Source organism: Carassius carassius, chromosome 3 (genome assembly GCF_963082965.1).
Source record: "Carassius carassius chromosome 3, fCarCar2.1, whole genome shotgun sequence".
NCBI lineage: Eukaryota > Metazoa > Chordata > Actinopteri > Cypriniformes > Cyprinidae > Carassius > Carassius carassius.
The window spans coordinates 1,788,354-1,813,218 of NC_081757.1; the positions used below are offsets into that span (position 1 = coordinate 1,788,354).

General features: G+C 38.1%; 1 protein-coding gene across 1 annotated transcript; it reads right to left on the reverse strand.

The window, feature by feature from the left end:
- Positions 1 to 6,057: 6,057 nt before the first annotated feature.
- On the reverse strand, positions 6,058 to 24,282 carry LOC132116121 (ATP-sensitive inward rectifier potassium channel 10-like). Its single transcript, XM_059524723.1, has 6 exons — positions 23,743 to 24,282; positions 18,913 to 19,272; positions 18,596 to 18,807; positions 17,901 to 18,032; positions 17,627 to 17,804; positions 6,058 to 6,808 (listed from the first exon to the last, which is right to left on the reverse strand). Exons 2-6 carry the CDS (start codon positions 19,268 to 19,270, stop codon positions 6,408 to 6,410), a joined length of 1,281 nt encoding a protein of 426 aa, XP_059380706.1. The 5' UTR covers positions 19,271 to 19,272; positions 23,743 to 24,282; the 3' UTR covers positions 6,058 to 6,407.
- Positions 24,283 to 24,865: the final 583 nt, after the last annotated feature.

The window sequence follows — 24,865 nt, forward strand, 5'->3', positions numbered from 1 at the left end:
CATCGGACGCAGAGATGCTTCTTTGCCACAGGTGGTTTATCAGGAGTCGGATGTGCTGAGTCGTCGCCGTTGGCGACACAGCCAACTCTTGGCTGATCATTTTTGGAGACATTTCATCAGCTATTACTTGCCTAGTCTCCAAGCTCGCCAGAAATGGAGGTTAAATAAAGAGAATCTGCAAGTAGACGAAGTGGTGATGATTGTTGACCCTCAACTGCCTCGGGCGTTGTGGCCAGTGGGAAAAATCACAGAAGTGTTTCCAGGAGTAGACTCAAGGGTGAGGTCAGTCACGGTAGAGGTTAAGAAAAAACTGTACACTCGACCAGTATCCCGTCTTATCAAACTTCCAGTCCTGCTTGATTAGGAATAACCTACTATAGGTTAAACCCTTTTGGAAGATGTGCGAATTCAAGCTTTGAATTCGGGGGCGGCTGTTCAAAAGGCTCCTCTGTTAGTTGACCAATCGCACTCTTCAACGTCATCACTGGTCTCGTGGTAAGGAGAAAAAGCAGGTGCAACGAGCAGAGACAATGAACGCGATCGTTTTGAGATGACTCCACTTTATCGCACGTTTGTTGGCAGTATCTGAATATTACTGATGTAATATTGTGTGCGTGAATAGAAAGTAAGTGTATTTTGTTAGTTTTTTTCCTCAGAATTATGCTGATCGTTCTTGCCGCGATTCGGATGTATCTAGCGCCATCGCGTCATAGGAAATTGTGTTATCTGCATTATTTAAATACTGCTGCCATCCTGTTATTCTTTGCTCTATTATCATAATAGCTACTGCAAGTAATACCTGCTATTTACAGTAGAATATGACAATGTGTTAGATTATTAGTGATTTATGATTACATGCTACCATTGGTTCGAATGTGTTCAGTCACTATAAATGTGCCAATGGCGCCATCTTGTGGCCTTACATAGTATGACTGTCTATTGTTTTCCTAGTACTGGCATTAACCGCTCACATATATGGTTATTCATATTTGTAAAGAGTATTGCCTATCACTTCTAAATGTTAAAGTAAATTAATGTAATCACTCATTTAAGTTTATATCTGTATTTTGTTCCAGAAACCACACCTGTTACTTTTGAAATTATCATCAGTAAATCATTCAAAGAGATTTGGAGTCTGCAGAGTGAATTCATTACCATTGATGTCATTACACAGTTCTGACCGACTGTCTGCAGGGGTTCGAAACAACCCGAATTAGCGCAAACTTAAATCTCAATTACACATCCATAAACATGATTTCTGCCCGAGCCTTGTCAGATTGCATCGTTTGTGGGGATGAAGATGACGACTCCCATGATTCCACATTCAGTTACAGCGTCATCAAACTACGGCTGTTTCTTGTTTGCCATGAAAGCTTACATATTGTGCCTTTAAATATGTAACATTAATTAAATAGTGCTCATAAAGGGCCGGTGAGATAGTATTCTCAAGTGAAATGAGTAGAGGCTTGGACCCAGAAACAGCAGTCCTTACGTTAGTAATATGCACAAAAAAAGTAAATTGAATAATTTCTGATTTCATGACGACTTTAATCATTTTAATACCATTGGCGAAACTATACTGTATACTGCCATACAACTATTTTAATAACTCAATTTTTCTGGTCCATCCATTGCAAGGCAATCATTATTTCAGTCTTTAATTGCTTTAATCCAAGTCTTCTAAAATGACAAGTTTGCTTTATATGATAAACAGATTTTATTATAGGCTTTTATTTGCATACACATAAACATTGTTCAATTACCATTGCAAAAATCTCGATCTTAAACATTTGCTCATTCTGTGTATTTGGGTCTTTAAAATAGGGTAACTTTGTTGCAAAAGCTTACATCACAAGGAAGCTTGATTTAAAACTTGATTTCAAACTGAATTGAATTTACAAAAAAAAGACAAGTGCACAGTCTGCAATAAAACAACAATTATAAAACAAATGACCTCAATTCAGTTCAATTCCAACACTGGATTTGTATAGGCAGTGTTTTAAATGTTGTTTGTTTAGATAAAGGGTACATCAGATTTGACCTGTAATGTCTGTACGGACTAGTATATTTATAAATTACAAATATCCCATTCCGAAACATTTCTAGCATTGCTACATTGTAAATAAATTAAAGTTCCATCTTTGATTGTTGAAAGATTTTCTGATGCATTTCAGAAATACAATTTCATTAAATTTGATGCAATAAAATTTCTAGTCTAGTAAATTTCGGATCTATTCCGAATGGTTGAAAACTTGAACCGTGTCAGATATTTCAGCATCGGCATCAAAATATAGATATTTATGATAACACATGTAGTTTGAGTCCATAAATGACGCTGAGCTCCATCTCTGTCTGATCAGCTCTTCACCCGCTGCAGCCGAGGCTTTTCCCGGTTCAGATCTCAGTGCTTTTATTGGTCCCTTTCATAAACTGTAAAAAAAAAGATGGACGACGCGTCCCCTATTCCTTCCACTCAAGAAAAGTGAAGCCAAAGCCTTTCAGTATGGCCGCTGCCATCTTGAGTAAATGACATCATTTGGAGCCAGATTCTGCGCAGTAGAGATTCGTTTGAAGGGTACATGTAAGTAGCTTCTGAAAGGATAGCACTCCAGTGATGGTTTTGTACCTTTGTTTCTGAGAGTGTAGTCTTGATGCTGTGTGCTTGGATTGTGAACAAAATCAGGATGTATCGTCTCCTTTTGTGTTCCACAGAGTCATGTGCTTTTTGTTGTTGATGTTGTTTTGTACTGTTTTGTGTGAACCATTCCTTCACTTATCTTTAACAAGAACTTGAGGGGAATCTTGAGATTCTGTTTTAAACTGGGAAATCCTTCACAAAGTAGATACACATCAAACTTAGGCAAAAAATCCACCGCAGAAGAGTTTCCTGTTGAGCACCTGCAGGCCGGAAACAGGAAAGTGAATATAAGGTTTACATACAGAAAGCATCAAACCAACAGCTTATTAATAAACGAATAAATAATTCCATCTCAACAAACTGCTTAGACCAACTTTGCTCACTAATAGGTTGTTTTGTTTTCCACTACAGCCTCAGTTTTACCTACTTCTGTAAAGTGCAATGAACATAAGTGCAATGTGCAATAAACAATGAACATATCACTATAACTTTTCTCCTAGTATGTTGGAAATCTGAGGTGATTTTTACACACACACACACACACATAAAACTAATTCACATGGAAATTCAGAATTCAGGTTTCGCCTACTTAACATACTCCACAAACATACATTACATCATACATCTGTGCTCTTATAATTCATGCAACTGTTTACATGTCTATCCGTTTACATAGAAATGTGCAAATTACACCACAAACAGCTAAACCTTCTTAACCAGGGAACGCTTCAACCATTCATTTCAACTTTAATGTACACACACTAAAAAAAAAAAAAAATAACGTTGTCAAAAGTGCAAATTACTTGTCAAATCCAGAATTACAGAAGTGCAGACACACATTCAGAAACAGTTTGGCACACACCGCAGTTATGAAACAACTCAGTCTATTTCACTATGAATTCAAATATGCATGCATGCGCATATCTCTCATTACAGCCGAGCATAAATTCTTACCTGCAAGATCTGTTGTAGTAAATGTCTTAAACAGAATGAGACTAAATGGATTTCACTCTCAAAAAAGAAACCGGTCCGGTAAATTTTTTTTCCCTCTTTCTCGAACATGTGACTCAGGTTCAGTACTTTTTCTGTATGAAACTGTATGAAAATGATGTCATATGGAAACTCTTACTGTACAATTAATGCATCACAATGTAATATCACATCTCTCTCTATCCATCTACATCTATCAAGCCATCATTAGGGCAGTACCATAAGGTACAAAAGCTACATATTAGTACTTTAAAAGTTCATATTACCTTAAAGGACATATTAGGACCCTAAAATGTACACATTGACAGCGTTTACATCCCAGTGTCACTTTTATGCCATTTTTCTAAAAGAGTAATATGAAAAACGTCATGCTTTAGAGTGACAAGCATCGGCATCGCGATGTCATATTTCATTTTCATGATGCTGGGAATCCTAGGGAATAAACCCCGGGTGTTTTTAACACTCACCTCAAAAATCACCCCAGGTGTTACAAAGCTGTGATTGAACACACTTATAAAACCATTGTGCAGCTGTTTCAAAACTCCTCATTTATTAAAAACAGTCATTTGAGATCATTAGCAGGTAAAGTGAAAGTCCAGTTATGAAAGTGTCTAAACACAAAAGGAAATGCATGAAACAGATGTATCCTTACAGACGCAGTTGAAGACAGGCAAAATGTGCTAAAGATAAAACCAAATTCATTCTTTTTTTCAACAACACAAAGCATATGAATAATAATAATAATAATAATAATGTCTCATAGGTGGTTTATCACTTGCAAGCTAAAAAGCTTACAACTGATCTCTTATTAAGTTAATTTATAAAACTAATTACATTTCTACTCAATAATTTGTGTAATGGGGAGTTTGTTGACTAACAATAACACATGCACAATAGTAACTTGACTTGACAAACAGCTCTTATTTATTATTATTATTATTATTGTTGTTGTTGTTGATTCATAGGCTCGTGGACTTTACAATTTCTATACTTCAAAATACATTCTTTCACTCTTTGTCATTATCTTCATATATAAAAGCCCATGTACAGTTAACTTGGATCCAAACAAAATCTCAAAAATAAAGCCTCCTCCTCAAGTTAAAGTGCTTTTAGTATTGTTAACAAACATTATTATGTTTATTCCAGTGACGAAAGATCAACTATAGGGGGAAAAAAACGAGATCTTTACCCAAAATAGCTCTATACTGGCACTGTTAGACACAAAGATAGATACAAATCCCATCCAACGCAGTCTCTTAATAAGACACGCACAAGTTATCACTCTAAATGTTGTACCTTTGCTCTATCATTAACTACAGTACAGTGGTTTAAATATGATGATTTCTTCCAGTCAATGACAAGCCATCCTTCAGTGCATTGTAATCCATAATCCTTCTGCAAAAATAAATCAATATCCATGTGTTTAGGTATTGTCCATCATAGTTTACAGAATAGTTGTTCTTCTCAAAGTGTCTAAAGTCTGTGGCACTGCTTTTCTTGGCCACAAGGAGGTGAAGTAGTCCTTCCCAGTGAGCAGCTCCATCACATGAGCGTCCCTTGCTGTTTTGTCATGAATAAAGCAGCAGATCTATGTTGAATCATCATTTGATTCCACATGGTCTAATAGTTTAGTAGTTTACAGTATTTCTCATTTACAGACTTCAGCTATATCCAGAATGAAACACTAGCACACTGACAGATGCATGTAGCATACTATTTTTTTAAGTATCTTGTATGAAAATAACGTACCATATACAATAAATTCAACCCTAAATGTAACCGATAGTGTTAACAAAAGCAACTGTGAGATTAAACACATTTGAGCTCTTTTATCATTAGTAATTTTGCTTCGCATGGCAAGTGTAATGCTGTACCGGGTGAGCTATCGAGCAAGTTTACTATGTCAGAAAAATCATGCATATAGAGCTAATTATGTGATTATTATGTGCGAACGTCAAAATGTTTTACTTGTAATCATAATAATCTGTGTGAATAGGAATAAAAGTTGTTGTTGCTTTATCGCCATAGTGCTCACTGCGATTATAAACTGCAGTGAGTTGTATGTATAGGCATGTTTTCGAAGTTTGCCAAAAATGTAGGGTAAGCCATGTTTTTCCAATAATTTTGCCATAAAAGATCATCTGTGTGTTTTGTTCGTACAGAAAAATTGCATGCTACACACAGTGTACATACTATATGTGACCCTGGACCACAAAACCAGTCATAAAGGTCAATATCTGTCCGAGATACAACTATTTGAAGATCTGGAATCTGAGGGTGCAAGAAAATCTAAATATTGAGAAAATCAAGCAATGCAATGCATGTTACTAATCAAAAATTAAGTTTTGATATATTTACAGTATACAATTTACTAAATATCTTCATGGATCATGATCTTTAATATACTAATGATTTTGGGCATTAAATAAAAATCAGTAATTTTGACCCATATGGTGTATTTTTGTCTATTGCTACAAAAACACCCCCAGAGACTTAAGACTGGTTTTGTGGTCCAGGTTCACAAATACTGCAGAAACAGGAAATGAAGTATGCTAGTGTGCTTTTCCGAACATAGCCGCTCTGTCTTTATCTTCTCTATTTCATGCTTGTACGCCAGTGCATTTCAGCGCTAGCCAACTCTACTGGCACCCTACCTAGTAAAACAGGTAAGCCTAGTGGCATCATAAAAAAAAGTTGGCTAACACTGAATCAAACAAGTACTCAAGCAACTTATCTTCATCTGATCCCCGTTCACTCATTCATCTGGGTTTTCCGCTCTCTAGACGTTACTAATGCGGACGCTGAGCTGGTCTCGGACACGCCCCTTGTCCCGCCCCCTTTCCTCTCGGTAGGTCTCCTCCAATCGCATCTTCTCCATATCCACCGCTTGGCCTCCACTGCCATTGCCTTGTTGTTGGGGCGACTGGGTGCTTGGAGGCGGGGCTTGTTTAAAAAGGGGTGGGGTCTTGGTCTTGGCAACCTTGTCAAAGAAGGCAAAATCAGCTACATACTTTCCGGAGGGGGAGAGGGAGACGACGGGAGGAAACTCGTAGCCCCACAGGATCTCGTCGGGCAGGTAGGAGGTGCGGACTTGGCAGGTGGCCGAGGTCGGCTCCACAGTTGCACTCATGATCACAAGCAGCTCAAAGTCAGCCAACTCCGGATCCGTCCACCCGCCACCTTAGAAAATAAAGATACATAGAGAAACAGATGGAAGAAATTTAGTAGTGGATAATATAATTCATCCCATTTCGTTGCAAGCATTCATTCAGTATGGCGAATAAAATTGGAGAAGTTCGCAAATCTCATTCATGCTTGAACATAAGCAAACCTAGTGTGTCATATCAAAAAGACTTTGTGTAGCTTGTCTATTTTCATTTACATTCTCCTATTGAATAGAATTTGGATATTTCACGTACCCCCGTGTCGTTCCAAACCTGTAAAAGCTTCGTTCGTCTTCAGAACACAATTTAAGATATTTTGGATGAAAACCAGGAGGCTTGAGACTGTCCCATAAACTGGCAAGTAAATAACAGAGTCAAGGTCCATAAAAGTATGAAAGACGTCGTCAGAATAGTCCATCTGCCATCAGTAGTATCATCACGCGAATAAAACAAAAATAGCGACTTTATTCAACAATTCCTTTGCCAACAGTCTCCTCTTTGTCTCTCCATGTCACTCACCCAGTTTTTATCCAAAATATCTTCAATTGTTTTACGGGTTTGGAACGACATGGGGGTAAGTGATTAATGACAACATTTTCATTTTGGGGTGGAGTATCCCTTTAAGCCTTCTCCTTACTCCATTTAGATGTATATTACTTTTATATTTCTACCTTATTTCTACTTATTTATTTTTTTTCATGAATATTATACAAGGTTATTTTCGTTAACTATAGCTGAAACCATGGTGAAAAACTTTTTTACTTGAAATGAAAGAGGCATTAATAGAAATAATCTAAAATACAATTTCTCATTTACAGTTAAACTTGATGCAGTAAAATAACTCAAATCAAATATACAATATACAAAATATACAAATAAAATTACTGAAACTTACTCATAATGCAAAAATAAATAAATAAAATAAAATAATGTGATATTACGGTTAGTTTTTATTTACTTTTTTCTATTTTATGTATGTAAGTACCTGGAAACTTTAGCAAATTACTTGCATTTTTGTGCACAGTTGGTGAATAAATGAAATACTGATTCTGATTCTAATTCTAGAGTTAAGAAAGACATCTACAAAATTCTCAAAACATTTGTCCCCTACAATAAAATGTAACACCATACTGTATACACACTTTACATAAAACAGATAGTTTAACAATTCAGACAGTAAGACAATCAACAAATTATGTAAAAAATTATGTGTTGGTATGTAAGGAAACTTATGGCTCATACCAGCAGAAATCTAAATGCCTTCACTCGTAAACATGTCATTCACCCACTGACACACACACACACACACACAGTTAAAATCGCACACACACCTGCATCAACATCCCACATTCAGAGCAAGAGACCGTCATCTGTGAAAACAGTCTCTACTTTAACCCAGAGCCAGTTCTGCATTCTGCGAGCAAAAAACATGGGGTTTCATAACCCACAAACACAAGATCATGCTCACAATCATGCTTTACAGTGCCCCCAAAAAGTAACTGGACACGAGTCACACTTAGAAAGTGACTGCATAACATTATTAAATATTTAGATTAGTATCATTTATTTTATTGTTAATGCTAAAACAACAAATGATAAATGGTGGGATATTTCCTAATGCAATGGCATTCAGAGAGTAAGAATTTCATTAAGCATTCAAAACATTTTAGAAACAGTGTATGGATGTCATAAATTCTCATGAATTTAAAGCTCACTGGCTAATTAATGCGAATACACCGACATGTATTAATTATCAGCATGTGAAGATGTTCTTTGTTGTCGTTCACACACTGACCATGACAGAACAGAGCCTCAGGGGATGTCTGTGTTTACTAGCGGGCAGATCTGATGTGGACTCTCACTGTGTCTTTAATGTGTTTCAGGAAAGGAGATAGCCTACTTATATATGGGTCATTCCTACTATCTGGTACATTTTCATATCCCCATCACATATAGGTTGAATAAAGGAATGAAATCTTTACTTCTTTTAGAGTTTATATATATATTAATATATAGTGATTATTAAAAATAGTAAAAAAAAAATAAAAAATACAGTACAAATATACAATTAAAAAACTAATACTTGCATTTTTAATTCTTCATTTTCAAAAGTTAAAACATCAAGCTTAAATTTTTATGGCTTGACTGCAAATAAATATGCGCTCCCGGTTTCAGTGTAAATTGGCACTGTGTTCACTTACACGTGTGTATATTGCAAAACAGTGTTTCAGCATCTCACAGCAGCTTGATTCGCACACTGTAAAACATCATAGCCCAAATAAGTTATATGAACTTACTTTTCCTCTTTAAATTAAATTGTCATTTTAAGTTTTGGATACTGAACTTAAGTTTCTAAGTTATTGAAAATTGAAACGTAAAGTAATGTGTTGTCTTGACTTCTTCTGAGTTTTGTATGGCTTGTAAAAGTTCATTTAACTCGTGTCTGTAAGTTATATGTTGGGGGAGGGGCGATACACGGAGAGCGCGAAATGCAGAGAGAAGTAATCGCCATTTTGAGTTAATGCAGCTGCCTGGAGACCTTACACCAATTCGTGTCGAGAAACACAAAGAATGCGAGGAAGGTGAGTTTTTGTTTTTTATTTGTAATGATAAATTAATAATGTTGCGATTTATTGCATGTTAGCCAATTTTACTGTGCTTCGCGAATGTAATACGACAACACAAGTTTTTCCCTCGTTAACTCACTGTTTTCCAGAGCTTCAAACGCTAAAATATTTATATCACTTTGGTTCACAGTGCTTATATTTTAGTTGGTCTTCGACCTGAAGTCTTCAGGTATTATTATTTATTGCATTGACCGTGCTCCGCGAGTGAACACCCGGTCAAGCCTGTCGCCGCCCGCATTTTGCTGCACGTCTGTTTGTGGAATTAAAGTGTCGCGATACATTAAGCTTACAAGAAGCGTCTTTCTCCGCTTTTTGGCCACGCCACGCTTTTGTACTGTAATTAAAAAATAGACATGTTCAAATCCAAGCAGCGGCTGCTTGACCGGGTGTAATGTTGCACAGATGAAGACGCACTTGACTGGGGCAATATAAGGACACGGTGTTTTCCCTCGCTAAGTTTACAGTTTCCTAGAGCCTCAAATGCTAAAATAGCTTAATATTTCACTTCGGTTTTCAGTGCTTATATTTTAGTTACTTTTAAACATTTCTGACAGCTGTTTGTCTACTAATTTTTGTATAGCACAATTTCATATGCTTATTTTATATTGCTTCTACTGATATGCTACTGCTTTTTCACTCCTTTACAGCTCTCCCTCTTCAAAGTTATTGTCAGCTCAAGATATAAGGTTGTCACCCTGCAGAGTTTTCAAGAAGCTGATCTTAAGGACATTCATGTTACAATGAGGTAAAGTTAACACATCCTTACCAACGTGATCTCATGAGAATACGTGTGTATTTTTACGTTAAATGTGGTTCTACCACACGTACATTTACTTACGTTTTCATGCACATAAAAACGTACAACTTAGACGTATTTATAGCAGTAAAACGTACAAATACTTACGTTTTAGCAGCTAAAAAAACGTAAATAATCTAACATAAAGTGTGAATTTATATGAATTCCCATGTATTAATATTAAAATCGTGGCTTTAATGATTTAAATCTATCCATCCATCCATCCATCCATCTTCTTCCGCTTATCCGGGGCGGGTCGCGGGGGCAGCAGTCTAAGCAGAGAACCCCAGACTTCCCTCTCCCTAGACACTTCCTCCAGCTCTTCTGGGGGGACACCGAGGCGTTCCCAGGCCAGCCGGGAGACATAGTCTCTCCAGCGTGTCCTAGGTCTCCCCCGGGGTCTCCTCCCAGTGGGATGTGCCCGGAACACCTTCCCGGGAAGGCGTCCAGGAGGCATCCGGAACAGATGCCCGAGCCACCTCAGCTGACCCCTCTCGATGTGGAGGAGCAGCGGCTCTACTCTGAGCTCCTCCCGGGTGACTGAGCTTCTCACCCTATCTCTAAGGGATCGCCCAGCCACCCTGCGGAGAAAGCACATTTCGGCCGCCTGTATCCGGGATCTTGTCCTTTCGGTCATGACCCAAAGCTCATGACCATAGGTGAGAGTAGGAACGTAGATTGACCGGTAAATCGAGAGCTTCGCCTTGCGGCTCAGCTCTTTCTTCACCACGACAGACCGGTACATCGACCGCATTACTGCAGAAGCTGCACCGATCCGTCTGTCAATCTCCCGTTCCATCCTTCCCTCACTCGTGAACAAGACCCCAAGATACTTAAACTCCTCCACTTGAGGCAGGAACTCTCCACCAACCTGAAGTGGGCAAGCCACCCTTTTCCGACTGAGGACCATGGCCTCGGATTTGGAGGTGCTGATTCTCATCCCAGCCGCTTCACACTCGGCTGCAAACCGTCCCAGTGCATGCTGAAGGTCCTGGCCTGATGAGGCCAACACGACAACATCATCCGCAAAGAGCAGAGACGAAATCGTGTTGTCACCAAACCTGACCCCCTCCGGCCCCTGGCTGCGCTTAGAAATTCTGTCCATAAAAATCATGAACAGAACCGGCGACAAAGGGCAGCCCTGCCGGAGTCCAACACGCACCGGGAACAAGTCTGTGATTGATTTAACTGATTTAAATCTGTTGTATTTAATTGTCATATCAATAAATGTTTTTATTGAATTTATTGAAAGCAGTTTACTCATCTACTTAATAGGAAATAACATTTCTGTGCATGCTGCAAACCATAGATACACAAAAGCACAGCATAAAATTACAAATCACATCCATTTTATTTGTTTGCTGTACTCCATATCTTTAGAATCCAGATGTTTGCAAGGACCATATCCATATCAATCGATCTTCATCTTCATTCTCAGCAACAGCGTCCGTCACAGTCAAAGCCCGCGCTCGTTATGATTTGAATTTGAAAATAGCGCCAGTGCGCCACAGGAACGTTACGACATGGTTTACGGCACTAATATCGAACTCTCATTGGTTCTCACATAATTCGTCACAGATTGCGACATGTCGTGTTTCAGTTGGTAAAAAAAACTATTACCTCCAGAGAGGACTGCGACTGGAACTCATTATCATTTGAACTACTTTTGGTACCACTTTTGATATTTTTTCGCAAAAAATAAATGATTAACATTATGTTTGTTTGTCTGTTATTTGTTTATTTATAACAGTAACGTTATGTAGTTTTAAGAAATGGTTATGGGTAGGTTTAGGGGTAGGTGTAAGATTAACGTTAGTGGCTCAAAATAACATTTTAATGTTATATTTTTACTAAAATTGTGTTTTATTCTTTTAACATTCTGTATAAAATGGGTAGGTTTAGGTTCGGGTGAGGTATAGGGATCTTACATTTATCAAAAAAAATATATAAAAAGGGAAAATATACATAAATATTAAAAAAATTAATCCGATACGCATTGAAAAGCAGCTTCATGAGCTTCTATGGATAACTGACTGGTCAGAGAACACGTTCTATCTGTACGTATTTGAGGTTGTTTTTACGTAAATTTCGATACGTATCGAGCCTGTAATTACGTCCAGATAATACGTAAATGACACTGTAAATACGTAAAGGCACATACGTATTGGACAGTTTTAATTTACGTCTAAATATGTACATTTTGATTGTGAGATCAGGCTGTCCTTACTGATATTAAAATCTTTTGCTGTTTAACTTGTATATTTGTTGCAGGCCTAATGCAGTCACACAACATATTTAATGCAGACCATGCAATTCTTTTTGTACAGTTTCATATGCTTAGTCTATATTGCTTCTGCTGATATGCTTCTGCTTTTCTGCACCGTTACAGCTGTTGATTCCTCTTCAAAGTTATTGTCACCTCAAGATATAAAGTGTCACCCTACAAAGTTTTCAAGAAGCTGTGTGAAGGATTTTCATTTTACAATAAGGTAATTGTGAACTTGCTTATTTTAAATCATTCTTTATTCTTGATTTCATTACTTGTGACATGACCTCTATATATGACCTGTTTAATCATTTATGTTATAAGATGGCATGGGATTTACATATGTGATTATTTTTCATCTGTACTTGCTACCTATTATTAGTCTCTTTGGCTCCATTTTTCCTCCTGTCTTGTGTCTGTTTCAGATGAGCACAGAGTTCAACAGAGTAGTCACCACTGATCGTCTGCAGTCATTCTTGGATGGACTAGATGCTTTGGTGTCTTTTAGAGCTGTACAAAGCATCTGTAACATTAAGCAGGAGCTTGAGCCTTAGCAGTTATACAGTGCCTTGATAAGGAGGTATGAATAAAAATGAACTCAATTTGATCAGTTTGCACTAATATAAGTGTTCTAATGTATATATATATATATATATATTGGAGTCACACAGTCTTGTTTATAATTGTATGTAGGACACAAATTGGAACAGAAGAAAAGCTGCCTTGGCCTTCTACGCTTCCTTTCAGAGGTAACTTCTGAGATAATCAAGATGTGTGATGTAAGAAAATATATTAAAATCTTGTGAATGTACTGATGATACTGAATTCATTGTAGAGCAGTATGTGTAGGGAAAAAGTAAATCAGCTTAACTATTACAATATATTTATTATTATTATTTTATCCCAGAATCAGTCATAATTTATGCTAAAATGCTTTTTTGACTGTCAGTTAATCTAAGTACTACTCTATATATTGTGCCTAAACATGTCATCAATAATAAAATGTACAAATATAACAAGATATTAAAGGTTTTTTTTTTTGCTTTATCTGGAATCTCAAATGCTGAATGTTGGTCAAGTGTTTACTATAAGGAAAAACCTTTGAGCATTTATTGGAAATAGAACAATTTCACATGTGTGTTCTTATTGCTTTTAGTGAGAGTTTACTTCATGAGTATTGTTCAACACAGTCAGTAACCATGTATTGTGCAAATCATTCAAAGGTCAGAAAGCTACATGTACTTGTTTATGTAGAGAACACTTACAATCTTTAAAGTGATTGATGAGCCGTTATTTTGCCGGCCACTCCTCATTTTTCCCTAATTCATGCCTTTTTCTTTCCCCCTCCGTTATATTTTCTATACCTCTTTTATACCACTCATCTACCTTTCTTCTAGTTCTGTATATTATTAGAGAAACTTTGATGTTTTGATGAAATGGATGTTTATGCACTTGTGTTCTTAAATTACTTCTTAAAACCTGTTTTCCTACAAGAATTTGTATTTTCAAACCAATGTTAAAGCTTGTACATTGCTTGAATTTATTTCAATAAAATTTTTACATTTTTGAGCAGACCAGTTACAAGTCTATTTATTATGAGCTGATTTGAGTTTTCTTGAACTGATAATGTAACATAGTAAGTTGTTTTAACTCAGAGCATCAAGTTGAAAAAACAAATGACCATTAGTTTAATAAATTGTAAAACTTAACTTCTTGAGTTGAAACAAAGAGTATCTGTAAGTTGAGTTAACTCACATTTTTAAGGCAGCAGGTGAACTTTCGTTTATAAGTTTAACCAACGTGAAATGTTTTACAGTGCAGTAAATAGACAAAAGCTCACCAAGATGTTAAAACTCTGTATCTATTCAAGTAAATCGCAGCATTCATGATTTGATGATTGCATTCAGCCCTAACATCTTATTCTATTTTGATATATCATGCAGCGCTAGTTTGAAACCACATAGTCAAACACATATACAAACACACATTTATGAGAGAACATCTTGTTTGGTGGTTCATATAGCTATATGCTGACTCTGAGTTAACACTTGGCGTCTCTTCTTCTCAGTCTCTTACGCAAACACAATGCCACATTCAGCAGACTGGCACACTGTGTATTTAAGTTTTTTACTGTAGATTCACACACACTGGTGCACTGGCACCCATCCATACACGTACGTTTACACACAGCCACTCAGGCACATACAGATTCACACTGTAATGCACTGGCACGCTTTCGGACACGTTTTTAAGGTCTGTGCCAGTTCCTTCATTCATATGCAAATGTGCTTCCATTGGAGCAACCTGAATAGCTATTTTTACTTCATATTCAGGTTTTTAAAGAAAAATGTAATGGTCAACATACAAATCAGAGTTATTTCTGGGAGAACGCAATGAAACGGGAAGTCATCATGAATTTAATTTGGATTAGGTAACATTAGGCATAAGTGGGGTCTATTAAATATAACCTTATACCGTATAATCCGACTTCAGTCAATTACACCAGCGATCTGGCTAGACTACAAACACGATGAGACAGAAGCATTGAGACGAGAGAAAAAGTAAAGCAGGAACCATAAACGGATACACAAGGATATGCACGTATAGGAAAAACTCATAGACGTGCGAGATGAGAGTCACATTCAGTGAATCAAGTGCAAAAGCGGGGACCGGAGGGTCTGATAGTTTGGGCCCTCGATGGGGTAGAGACTGGGACCGTAACTGGATCCACGACCTGCGTGTCAGCACCAGGAACTGGGCTGCTTTGTGCCTCTAATGAGACGCTCTGGCACACTCTCATACACGCATTCCAGCCAAAGAGAGAGTATTTATAAAAGAAAGAGGGAAAGCTACGTCTACAGAGAAAGTGAATGTGGGCTAACAGAGAGAAAATGAGATGAAAGGAGGAAGAGGACAATAGATGCAGCTCATCTGCCAATAATAGAAACTCCAAGTTCCTGTAAACATGCCCCCACCTCACCTAAGGCTTTATTAAATTTTCTACAATTCACACTAAAATTGAATTGAGAATGTGAAATCTGCTTCTGTTCTTTAACCTCCCAATATTTAATTAAACTTTTGCAGTCTTTCCCACAAAGCATTTCTATGATTCCCAAATGCCAATTCTGACACCAGGAGTCCTTGCTGAAAAACATTTTATGCTGGTCTTCCCGTCTGACCAGTGTCAAGCACTCAAAATCCCTTAAAACCACTAAAACAGACCAGCCTTGTGGCTTGGTGGCTTGGCAAGTCTGTATTTCATATCATGGCTCTGATTTTGACTCACAAACCTGTAAAGATCAAATGAGCGCTTGATGGACGAAGGGAGATATGTTTGCATTTAAGGCCCATTCACACCAAGAATGATAACTATAAAGATAACGATATTAGCGCCCACACCAGCGAACGATTTCATCTGTTTATTCTAAGTGCATGCTCATCTGCCGCTTTAAATTCTAAAACATGTGACAGCAGCATTGAATCTTATTGGCTGGGAAAAATCTTTCTGAAAGTGATTCCAACGATATTGTTTCTCTGTGCCTTTATGGTTATAGCTGTGGTGAGGACTCTGCTATTCTTTAATATATAAAAAAAAGATTTTTAGAACTATATCTTTATCGTTGTCTTTATAGTTATCGTTCTTGGTATGAATGGGCCTTAAGTCTCATAATCAGTGAATTTGGAGCTACCTCAATAAATAATTATAGAAGCATTGAAAAAGCAAGCTACATTGGCTATTGGTTGGATGATTACTTCTGATAAGTGTTGCTGTTTTGGTAGAAGCAAGGACTGGTGGGACGACAGCTGTCCTCCACAAATTCACAGATGATGAGTCGAAGACACATTCCCACATCCGAAACTTAGGGCTCAAAGAAAATCCCAAGTTCCTAAGTTTTTCCCACTGATAGTTACAACACTGTGGTGATGTTAATTTGTGATTAACTTATAAATACACAAACGCATCATTACATTTTGTTGTAGACCAGCAAGCAACAACCCAGAACACTCTAGCAATTCTCTAAAAACCAATGCTCTAGCAAGCAAGCTACCCAAACACCCTAGAATCATGGCAGCAAGTTTTGCATACAAATCTAATTCGCATTTATCCTCATGATTAATCAAGGAGAGGTAAAATGGAAACATAAATTGAGCCACTTTGGCCATCCACACGCACTTGATTCAGGTGTGAAGTGTCAGTGGAAACAGGGCACCAGTGTGTTCTCAAAGTGCCAGAACTCCCTGAACCTTCTGCCTGCAGCGTGACCTCTGCTCTGAAACAGAGCTTCTCCGGTATCTTTGACACCTCTCCCCACACTGCTGTTTCACGTTTCTCTCGTGTAGCACTCTATCCTTAGAGCAACTCTGCTGGAGCCACGGGGGTCAGTGCCCAACCACGCTGTACCTGTTCTCAGGTATATCTTACTGACAGTCTTCGTCTGCCACCATAGCCAGTGTCATCTCTGCACTCTCACACAATCACTCGCACAATCTATGTGCAAAGAACTAACATGCATTTGACAGATGCTTTTACCAAAAGCTAATTATTGCATTCTTGCTACACATGCTCATTGGTTCAATTCCCTGGGAATCAAACCCACATGCATTGGCAGGCGCTTTTATCAAAAGCTAATTATATTATGTCATGCATTTAATTCGTAAGGAACGCATTCTTTTGGAATTGAACCCATGACCATGGCTTTAGCACTATGCTGTACTTTTATAGCGACACTAATCTAAAAGTTCCTGTGATGTGATGGATTCAAATTGTGCATATATGAGTAAATGGAGTAGTGTTGTTTAGTAGTTCAAGCTTAAGGCTGGTAACCAGATGGTTGCTGGTTCATTCACTGAAAGGAATGATCCATGAGCCAACAGAGCAAGACACCTAAGGTTGCACCAGCTGAAACTGTGCCTGTTCTGTTTTACATTTACCCATTTGGCAGATGCTTGATCCAAGACCTTGGCACAGCCAGCACCATGCTGTTTCAGTTGAGCTCCAATGATAACATTTCAACTTACTGTAGAAAGTAATAAATACATTTTTTCGAATGGGATGATTCTAGGCTTAAGGCTTTCAGGCTCCATTTTGGAATTCCAACATTTTATTGTTGCATTTATCCTGTTAGTTCTCCTAGTCTTCCGTACCTTTGGCAGCCCAGGCCCGCAGTGGGCTGCTGTCATCTATCACATGGTAGAAAGTGAGGGGCAGGATGAGGAAGGGGCTGTCACTGGATGTGTCCACTTGGAAGGCTACATTTCTCTGATCCAGACGGACCGTCTCACCTTCTTTAGTCAGCGACGTCTGCAGAAGCTTACCTGTTACCTGAGGGACCCCAGGAATTGGACATATGATGAGTCGCATATACGCTACATCAGAAATGAATATAAAACTTAACGTTATTTCATCAGATGCGTTTACCTGGCAGCCCAAAAGGAGGCTCTTACGCATGTTAGCGACACGGATCATGAGACAAGGTCGGCCCTCGTGATTGGCAACCACAGCATGCTGACTGAACTTAACCGTCTCACCACGTTTCTTCGGCCGTGCTACCTACATACCCCAGATAAAAACATAAATGCCTTATTAGATCAGATAGAACTGTGCAGGTCACAAAAATATATATTTTGAATCAGATACTGTTCCAGTTCAATCCAGTTCCAGTATAGCTGCATGTTTAATAAAACCAAAATACCATTTAATACGAATATCAACTTTCAAAGGCTACAATTTATTTAAATAAAAATATGCACTGAGGCTTGGCACTGTGTTCATTTATATACGTGGGCAGCTCATAATGGATCATCTAGTGTTTTCAGTGTCGCAGAGCAGCACAGAAAAGAGCAGTTCACAGCAAATGCTGCTCCACACAAACTCTGACTCTGTATTTGCTGTGAGTTTGGATCACTTAAACATTTAGGAACTCAACATTGGCCAGTCTTCTTCCCAAACTTGTAATGAGAAGTGCATATAAACAGGCCAATGTCAGGTTTTCCGCCAAAATAGACACATTTTGGTAAGATATTAAAACAACCAGAAATAATAATTATTGCGACTGTACACTTGCTACGTTCTGTAGCAATGTTTTACCCAAATTAATTTAGTTTTAGTTGTACCTTGGCAAGGAAGGTTCCAGTGATGAAGATCTCCATCACCATGGTGATGACAAGCTGGACAATAAGCAGGATAATAGCAAGTGGGCATTCCTCAGTGATGCATCGAAAGCCATAACCGATCGTAGTTTGTGATTCCAGGGAGAAAAGGAATGCTCCAGTTAGGGTTTGGACCTGCATCACACACGGCGTGTGGTTGGACGGAGGGTCAAACTCTGGTGAGAAAAGGACAAGAAACAAAGACATGGAAATAGCAGGGTTGCAATATTTATGAAATAAATATCCAGGTCATGTTGAAGAACATCTCCTTCCCTCCTCACCTAGCAAATCTCCATGCACAAGTGCCACCAAGTACCACAGCACTCCAAAGACAAACCAGGTACCAGCGAAGGTTGCGGAAAACAGGAAAAGCTTGTAGCGCCACTGCATGTCCAGAAAGGTCGTCCACAGGTCACGCAGGTAAAGCGTTCCTCTGCCGCTGACGTGTTCGATGCGTACATTGCTCCGCCCATCTTTGGATAGCACCCGTCGACGCCGTCTCAATGCCGCAGGTCCGTTTCCTGTTGAAGCCCCGCCTCCTCCCCCTAGGAGTGGCTTTAGAACATCTGTCTGTGTCTGGGTGTGACAGACCTTCTGAGGGGAGGAGCTACGGGAGGAAGGGGGCGTGGCTGAGGTCATAGCTAGGAGGGAAGAGAGAGATAGTTCAATATATTTTACATTGCAGGGTTAAATTGTGCATGTACACGTCATGAGAAATAATATATATATATATTGCTATTTGTAACACATATCATGTCTTGACATTCAGTATAAAACTCGAATTAGCAAATTAGCTTATATTGATTGATTAAAATGAAACTGTGATATTTGCACTATTTCAGACGTCAAATCTGCAAACAGAGATTTTGAACTAAGAGCTTAATAAATAATTTCAACATTAAAACTTATCCACTGATGTAGTTGTTTGTTTTCAAAATGCAGTTTCTAAAATGCACAGGTAACAAAGCTTTCTTCATCCAAAACTCTAATTAAAGACAATAGACTGTGTTCAGGTTTTGCTGTGACAATTGCAGCAGCACTGAACTATGACGTTGTGATCTGTCATTTTGAGTTTTCACATTTCCATTTATATTTTGCTAATAATTCCACTTATTTCCCTCATTTTGTTTCTGGCCAGCAGTGGATGTTATCAGATGGGACTCATACAGGTGATAGTTTAGGTTGCAGAAACTACTAGTATCTTGTTACTCTGACATAAATAGAAGTTCTTTTTAATGAAATAACCGATCCAGCAGTTAGCCTTCTGTGTGAAAAACCTGTCCCCTTATCAGCTTCTGTAAAATCTAGGTCGTCTCGTAGCATTTTAGAAGAAATAGTACATGGGAAGAGAGAGGGCTCTATCTCTGTCTGAGCTCTATCTGAAAGACGTACATCGTTCAAGTAAAGAAAGCCACATTAGGGACACATTAGCGACTCTCAGCAGTATTTAAAACAGACTTCTCTAAAAGCTGAAATGGGCAAAGTAGCTTTCACAGCGATCTTTATCGAGCATCCTTCTCTCTGGAGGTTCGTGTGTGCCAGGAAGGGGTACAGGGCCAGTTTTGGGGGGCGACCATGGTGGTCCGTTACTCTTTTTTGACACTACATTCAGACCCTTCAGCTGCCCAAGTGCATTAAATGCCCCTCATTCACACAGTGGAAGCAGCAGCCCTTTCTCATTTAAAGGCTAGTCGTCAACGCTGACCAACTCACATGCCGTGCTCGGTTGGCCCGGGTGAGCGCTGAAAAGGGGGACTTATTCACCATCCAAAAACACAAAACCCCAGGAAGGAATCAGAGATGAAAAGAACACCACAATGTTTTCCATATTCTCTGCATTCCTCTGTTACATTGAGGATGACGCTTCTTAATCCTTCACCTTTATAAACTGTGTTTTGTAGATGCCGCTTGGACAGTTTTTTCAATCACTAATTCACTCCCTTCCCATACAGCTTTGGATCAAACTTTTTGTGTATGCAAACCACACATTAGCTAGAAAAAGTACAGCAATCATGCTCAAAAAACTGAATTTTCTGACACTGTTTATCCAAAATGGTCCTGGAATAAAACTTCATTACACAATCATACTCTATTCAAGAACCAATAACGGTTTTATAGTCTGATGTCGTAGACCAATGAATTATCAGTACAGATAACTAAATAACAATTTTCATAAGAATAAGAATACATAAACACAAGTAAAACATCTGGACATTACTTTCTTCGGTGGACCAGAAGAAAGTGACTTCTATTGTATGGGCAAAAAAAAAAGGATGGCACAAACATATTTCAAGCAAAACATTTGTCAGAAGAAAGTGTTTGTACGGTTTGAAATGACAAAATAATAGATGTAGTGTTGAAAATGTGGTTCCTCTTTGAACCTGAGAAGAAGTGACTTCGTACATCCACTAAAAATCACCAAAACACCAGCTGATTCAAAGAAACTGAGACAAGGACGGAGAAAAGTGTTTCTCCTAAGAAAACAAAATCACCAGTAATCTGACAATATCTCAACAGTGACTCCAAATGTGCTCCAATTCACCAAAAAACTCTCAATATGAGCTCAAACATTTCTTCTTTATTTTGTTGCAAAATGTAACGATATTATAGCCCAACTCCCATGCTCTACATAACAAATCTCAACATATTGATTGCTTGTTTTGTTGCAAAAGGTATATTTTTACTCAGCTCTAATCTGCTAAATGTGACTATAAACACGTGATATTAAGAAAGTATTAATCATTTTAACATCATGATTTTCTGTAAAGCTGCTTTGAAACCATATGTATTGATTTAATGTGCTCATTAAATTCTGACAGGATCACTGATGATGAGGTGCTATCCACATTAATGTAATTGTTGTATGATGTCAAACAATTGACTCATTGGTGAATTTTAGGACAAAACAGCAACTTGAAAACATAACTAAGAACTGATATGTTAACTACGTTACACAAGGAATGCCTTTTTTAAGGGTGACTCTATTCAATCTCACTCTCTTCTCTCCCTCTGCATTCTTGTTTAAATGTCTAAGTGGTAGTTTAGTCTCACTCAGCTTCTGCCTTCCGCACCAAATAAAATAAATGAAATGAATGAGTACCAGGGAGATGTGATACGCTCTCCCCTCTCTGACCTCGCTCTCTCTCTCTGGACTCACACTGAGAGAATGAATAGGTATCTGTCTGGATCTCTGTGCTCTGAATACTAAAGCCGGTCGAGATGGAGGAGGCGTTCTTCGCAGAGGCACGTGTTATAAGCAGAGTGTACACACAGCTGACCTCTGAACTCCGGCGAGTACGCGCCCACACGTGTGCACACTGATACAGTACATACTGCTGACACGCACTTGACTCAATGTATGTTTCTCATGCTCTCAAAGACCTTTGGTTTAAAGGCTTGAAATGCATAGTTTTGGAGACAAATATACATTGTGCCTACAATATTTGACTAAGAATGCATGCAAACTAATTCAAAACTACTTAAAGGGAAAGTTATCATCATTTCCATTTATCAGTGTGTTACTTTATGACTTAATTTTATTCTGCAATGTGGAAAAACAGTCCTGATTCTTATTGTACTGATGCACAAGATTTCTCAGAGAGCGTCAAAAACGAAGCCATGTTGTTTCACTGCAAAAGTTGACAAATTGTCTTCATCTTCTTTCTCACTCTTTCTCTCACTTTCTGTCCTCCCTCGATGTCTTTCTTTCTCACTCGCTGTCCTGTATACACAAGAATCCTTTTGTTTAGAAATGAGATGAAAGAGACAAAAGCCACCATTGAAAAATACAACACTGCATGTGTGTGTGTGTGTGTGTGAGAGAGAGAGAGAGAGAGAGAGAAACACACAGAGAGAGAGAGAGAGAGAGAGAGAGAGAGAAAGGAAGGAATGACATGGAGAGATGGACAGAAAACAGTCCGATATTAAAACTCTCTCATCAGTATTCTGTGGATGAGCAACTTTTACTTTCCTCTATTCACTGGATCCAATGCAATTCTCTCAGTCGCAGTTGAACATACTTGCCTTTTCTATTTTAAGGTGCTCAGGAAATCACTCTGCGAACAAATCGACCCGCTTAACAGATCAACATTTCCTTAACCTCTAATTAATCTATTGCACAGTTATCTGATCTAGGCAGATCAGTTATTTCATCGGCTGGCTTTAGATCTGCAAAATAACCAGGTTGAAATAAACAAGGGGGAAAAGGCAAGGGAAAAGTTCAAAAAGAAAATGCAAAAACTTTGCCAGGTCTGATGTTTGCCAGAAAGAGCAATGGGGAGCATATCAGATCAGTTGAAAGGAACAAAAAAAGAAAAGAAAAGAATGCCCACGCGACGCTGTGTTTCAGTCAGAGTCTATGAAATTATTTTGATAGCAGCGGATAATCCTCCTCTTTTATATCTCTGCATCAGCAAATATTATTTCTCTACAGCTCATTCATTAAACACAAGCAGTAGTAGAGTGAACTGTAACACTGAATTTGAAAGCTTTAAACAAACTGAAAGTTCTCATTATAAATCAAAATACAACTGTAATAAATGTTCATTATTGCAGGCAAATGCATTTTACAGGAACAAAACACAAGCAAAAAAAAAAAACTTTTGCAGGTTCAATTTTACTGTCAAACTTTTTCCTTTTTTCAAATGTATTTTGCATTACAATGTTAAACATCTTTTATTTGAGAGTGACACCAACTCAAATAAAACTGAAGCAATTGAATATTGACAAACAGTTAAGTATGCGCATTATTAATTAAACATGTCACAGTATATTTAAGCAATCAAACTGCAGGCTCCACATCAGAACAACCTATTTTCACTATAATACTTATTTCTATATTTAACAATGATATATGTTTTCGCATCCTATGTTCTGCTTGTGGAGATGCACCTGATGTCTTACATCATGTCTGCTAGGATCTTACTCATTTTGGAATTCATGACTTATTTAAGGATGAGACATGTTGCTGGACTCAAATCTGCAGAGATGAATGACATTCTTATGGTTGAGTTTCTTCACCAATCTCCTTCATCTGAAATAAACGCAGTCCTCTAGGCCTCACAAGTGACTTCAGCATAGATGTCAGGCTACATGTTTACTTCAACACTTACCTTTTACCGAGGACTTGAATGCAGAGCTCTCTCTTTTTGTGATTCACAACAGTCACTGCTGTTTTCCAGTTTCAGGAAACATCAGAGCACAATCTGAGGCGAAGGATGTGAAAGCGTTCAGATCGGAGAGAAGCGCGTTCCTGACAACTTTATCAACAGCATCCGCGCCAGAAGAGTGACACGGTCTCATAGTGTTTATAACTCAAATAAACACATTTCACACAGTTAAAACGATTTTAAAACTCCAGCATAAATAATTATGCAAACATACAAAATCTGTCAAGTTAAACAAATATATATCCTATATATAATCGGTTCGATCCTAGCAATAAGTTGTGTCCTAAGCAGCAATAAGTGTCAGTCAGTGCTGGCCGAATGTTACCGATTTATTATGTAATGCCCTTTCTCTCTCTCTCTCCCTCTCTCTCTCTTTCTATCTCTTGTCTCGTCTTAAGTGGAACTCCTCAATAAGTTTTGTTCGCAGCACTATCTGAAAACTTTCTCCTCTCGTCTGAGTCCTGCCTTTCATTGTTGATGAAATCCGTACTTCGAGCGCCTCAGCACAGTTTAATTCATTAATTCATCGGTCCTCCTCCGCCCCCCGTGTCTCCGTCTGTAAATAGAGCCCTTGTTGTGCTCCTCCGCTCCTCGGCCTTTGTAAACTTTTCTGCTTGATTTAAATATGTCGAAATGAAGAAACTATATGTTGCTGTTGTTCGGAGGACACATACATTATTTATAAATACGACCTCGGATGTTGAATTAGTTCTGTGGCGATTTTCCCTCGTTCTTTTCTCTATCCGAGCGGAATTTGCGACTTTTTCAGAGTGACATGATTTTGAAGTCGATCCATGTCCGCTTGAATAACTGCGCAGAAACAGGTGCAAACCTTTGAAAAGAGGCACTGAAGGGGACGTTATTATAATTACTATTCGTATTATGCAACACTGTTATTAATTACTACAACAACAACAAAAAAGTAAGCAAACAAGAAAATATAGCTTAGAACTATATAAAAAATTATCAACAAAAGATACAAGATTAATAGTTTAACTTAAGTAGCCTAAAAGGCAGAGAGATAAATTAATAATATTTTTTTATTATTTATATATTTATTTTAAGG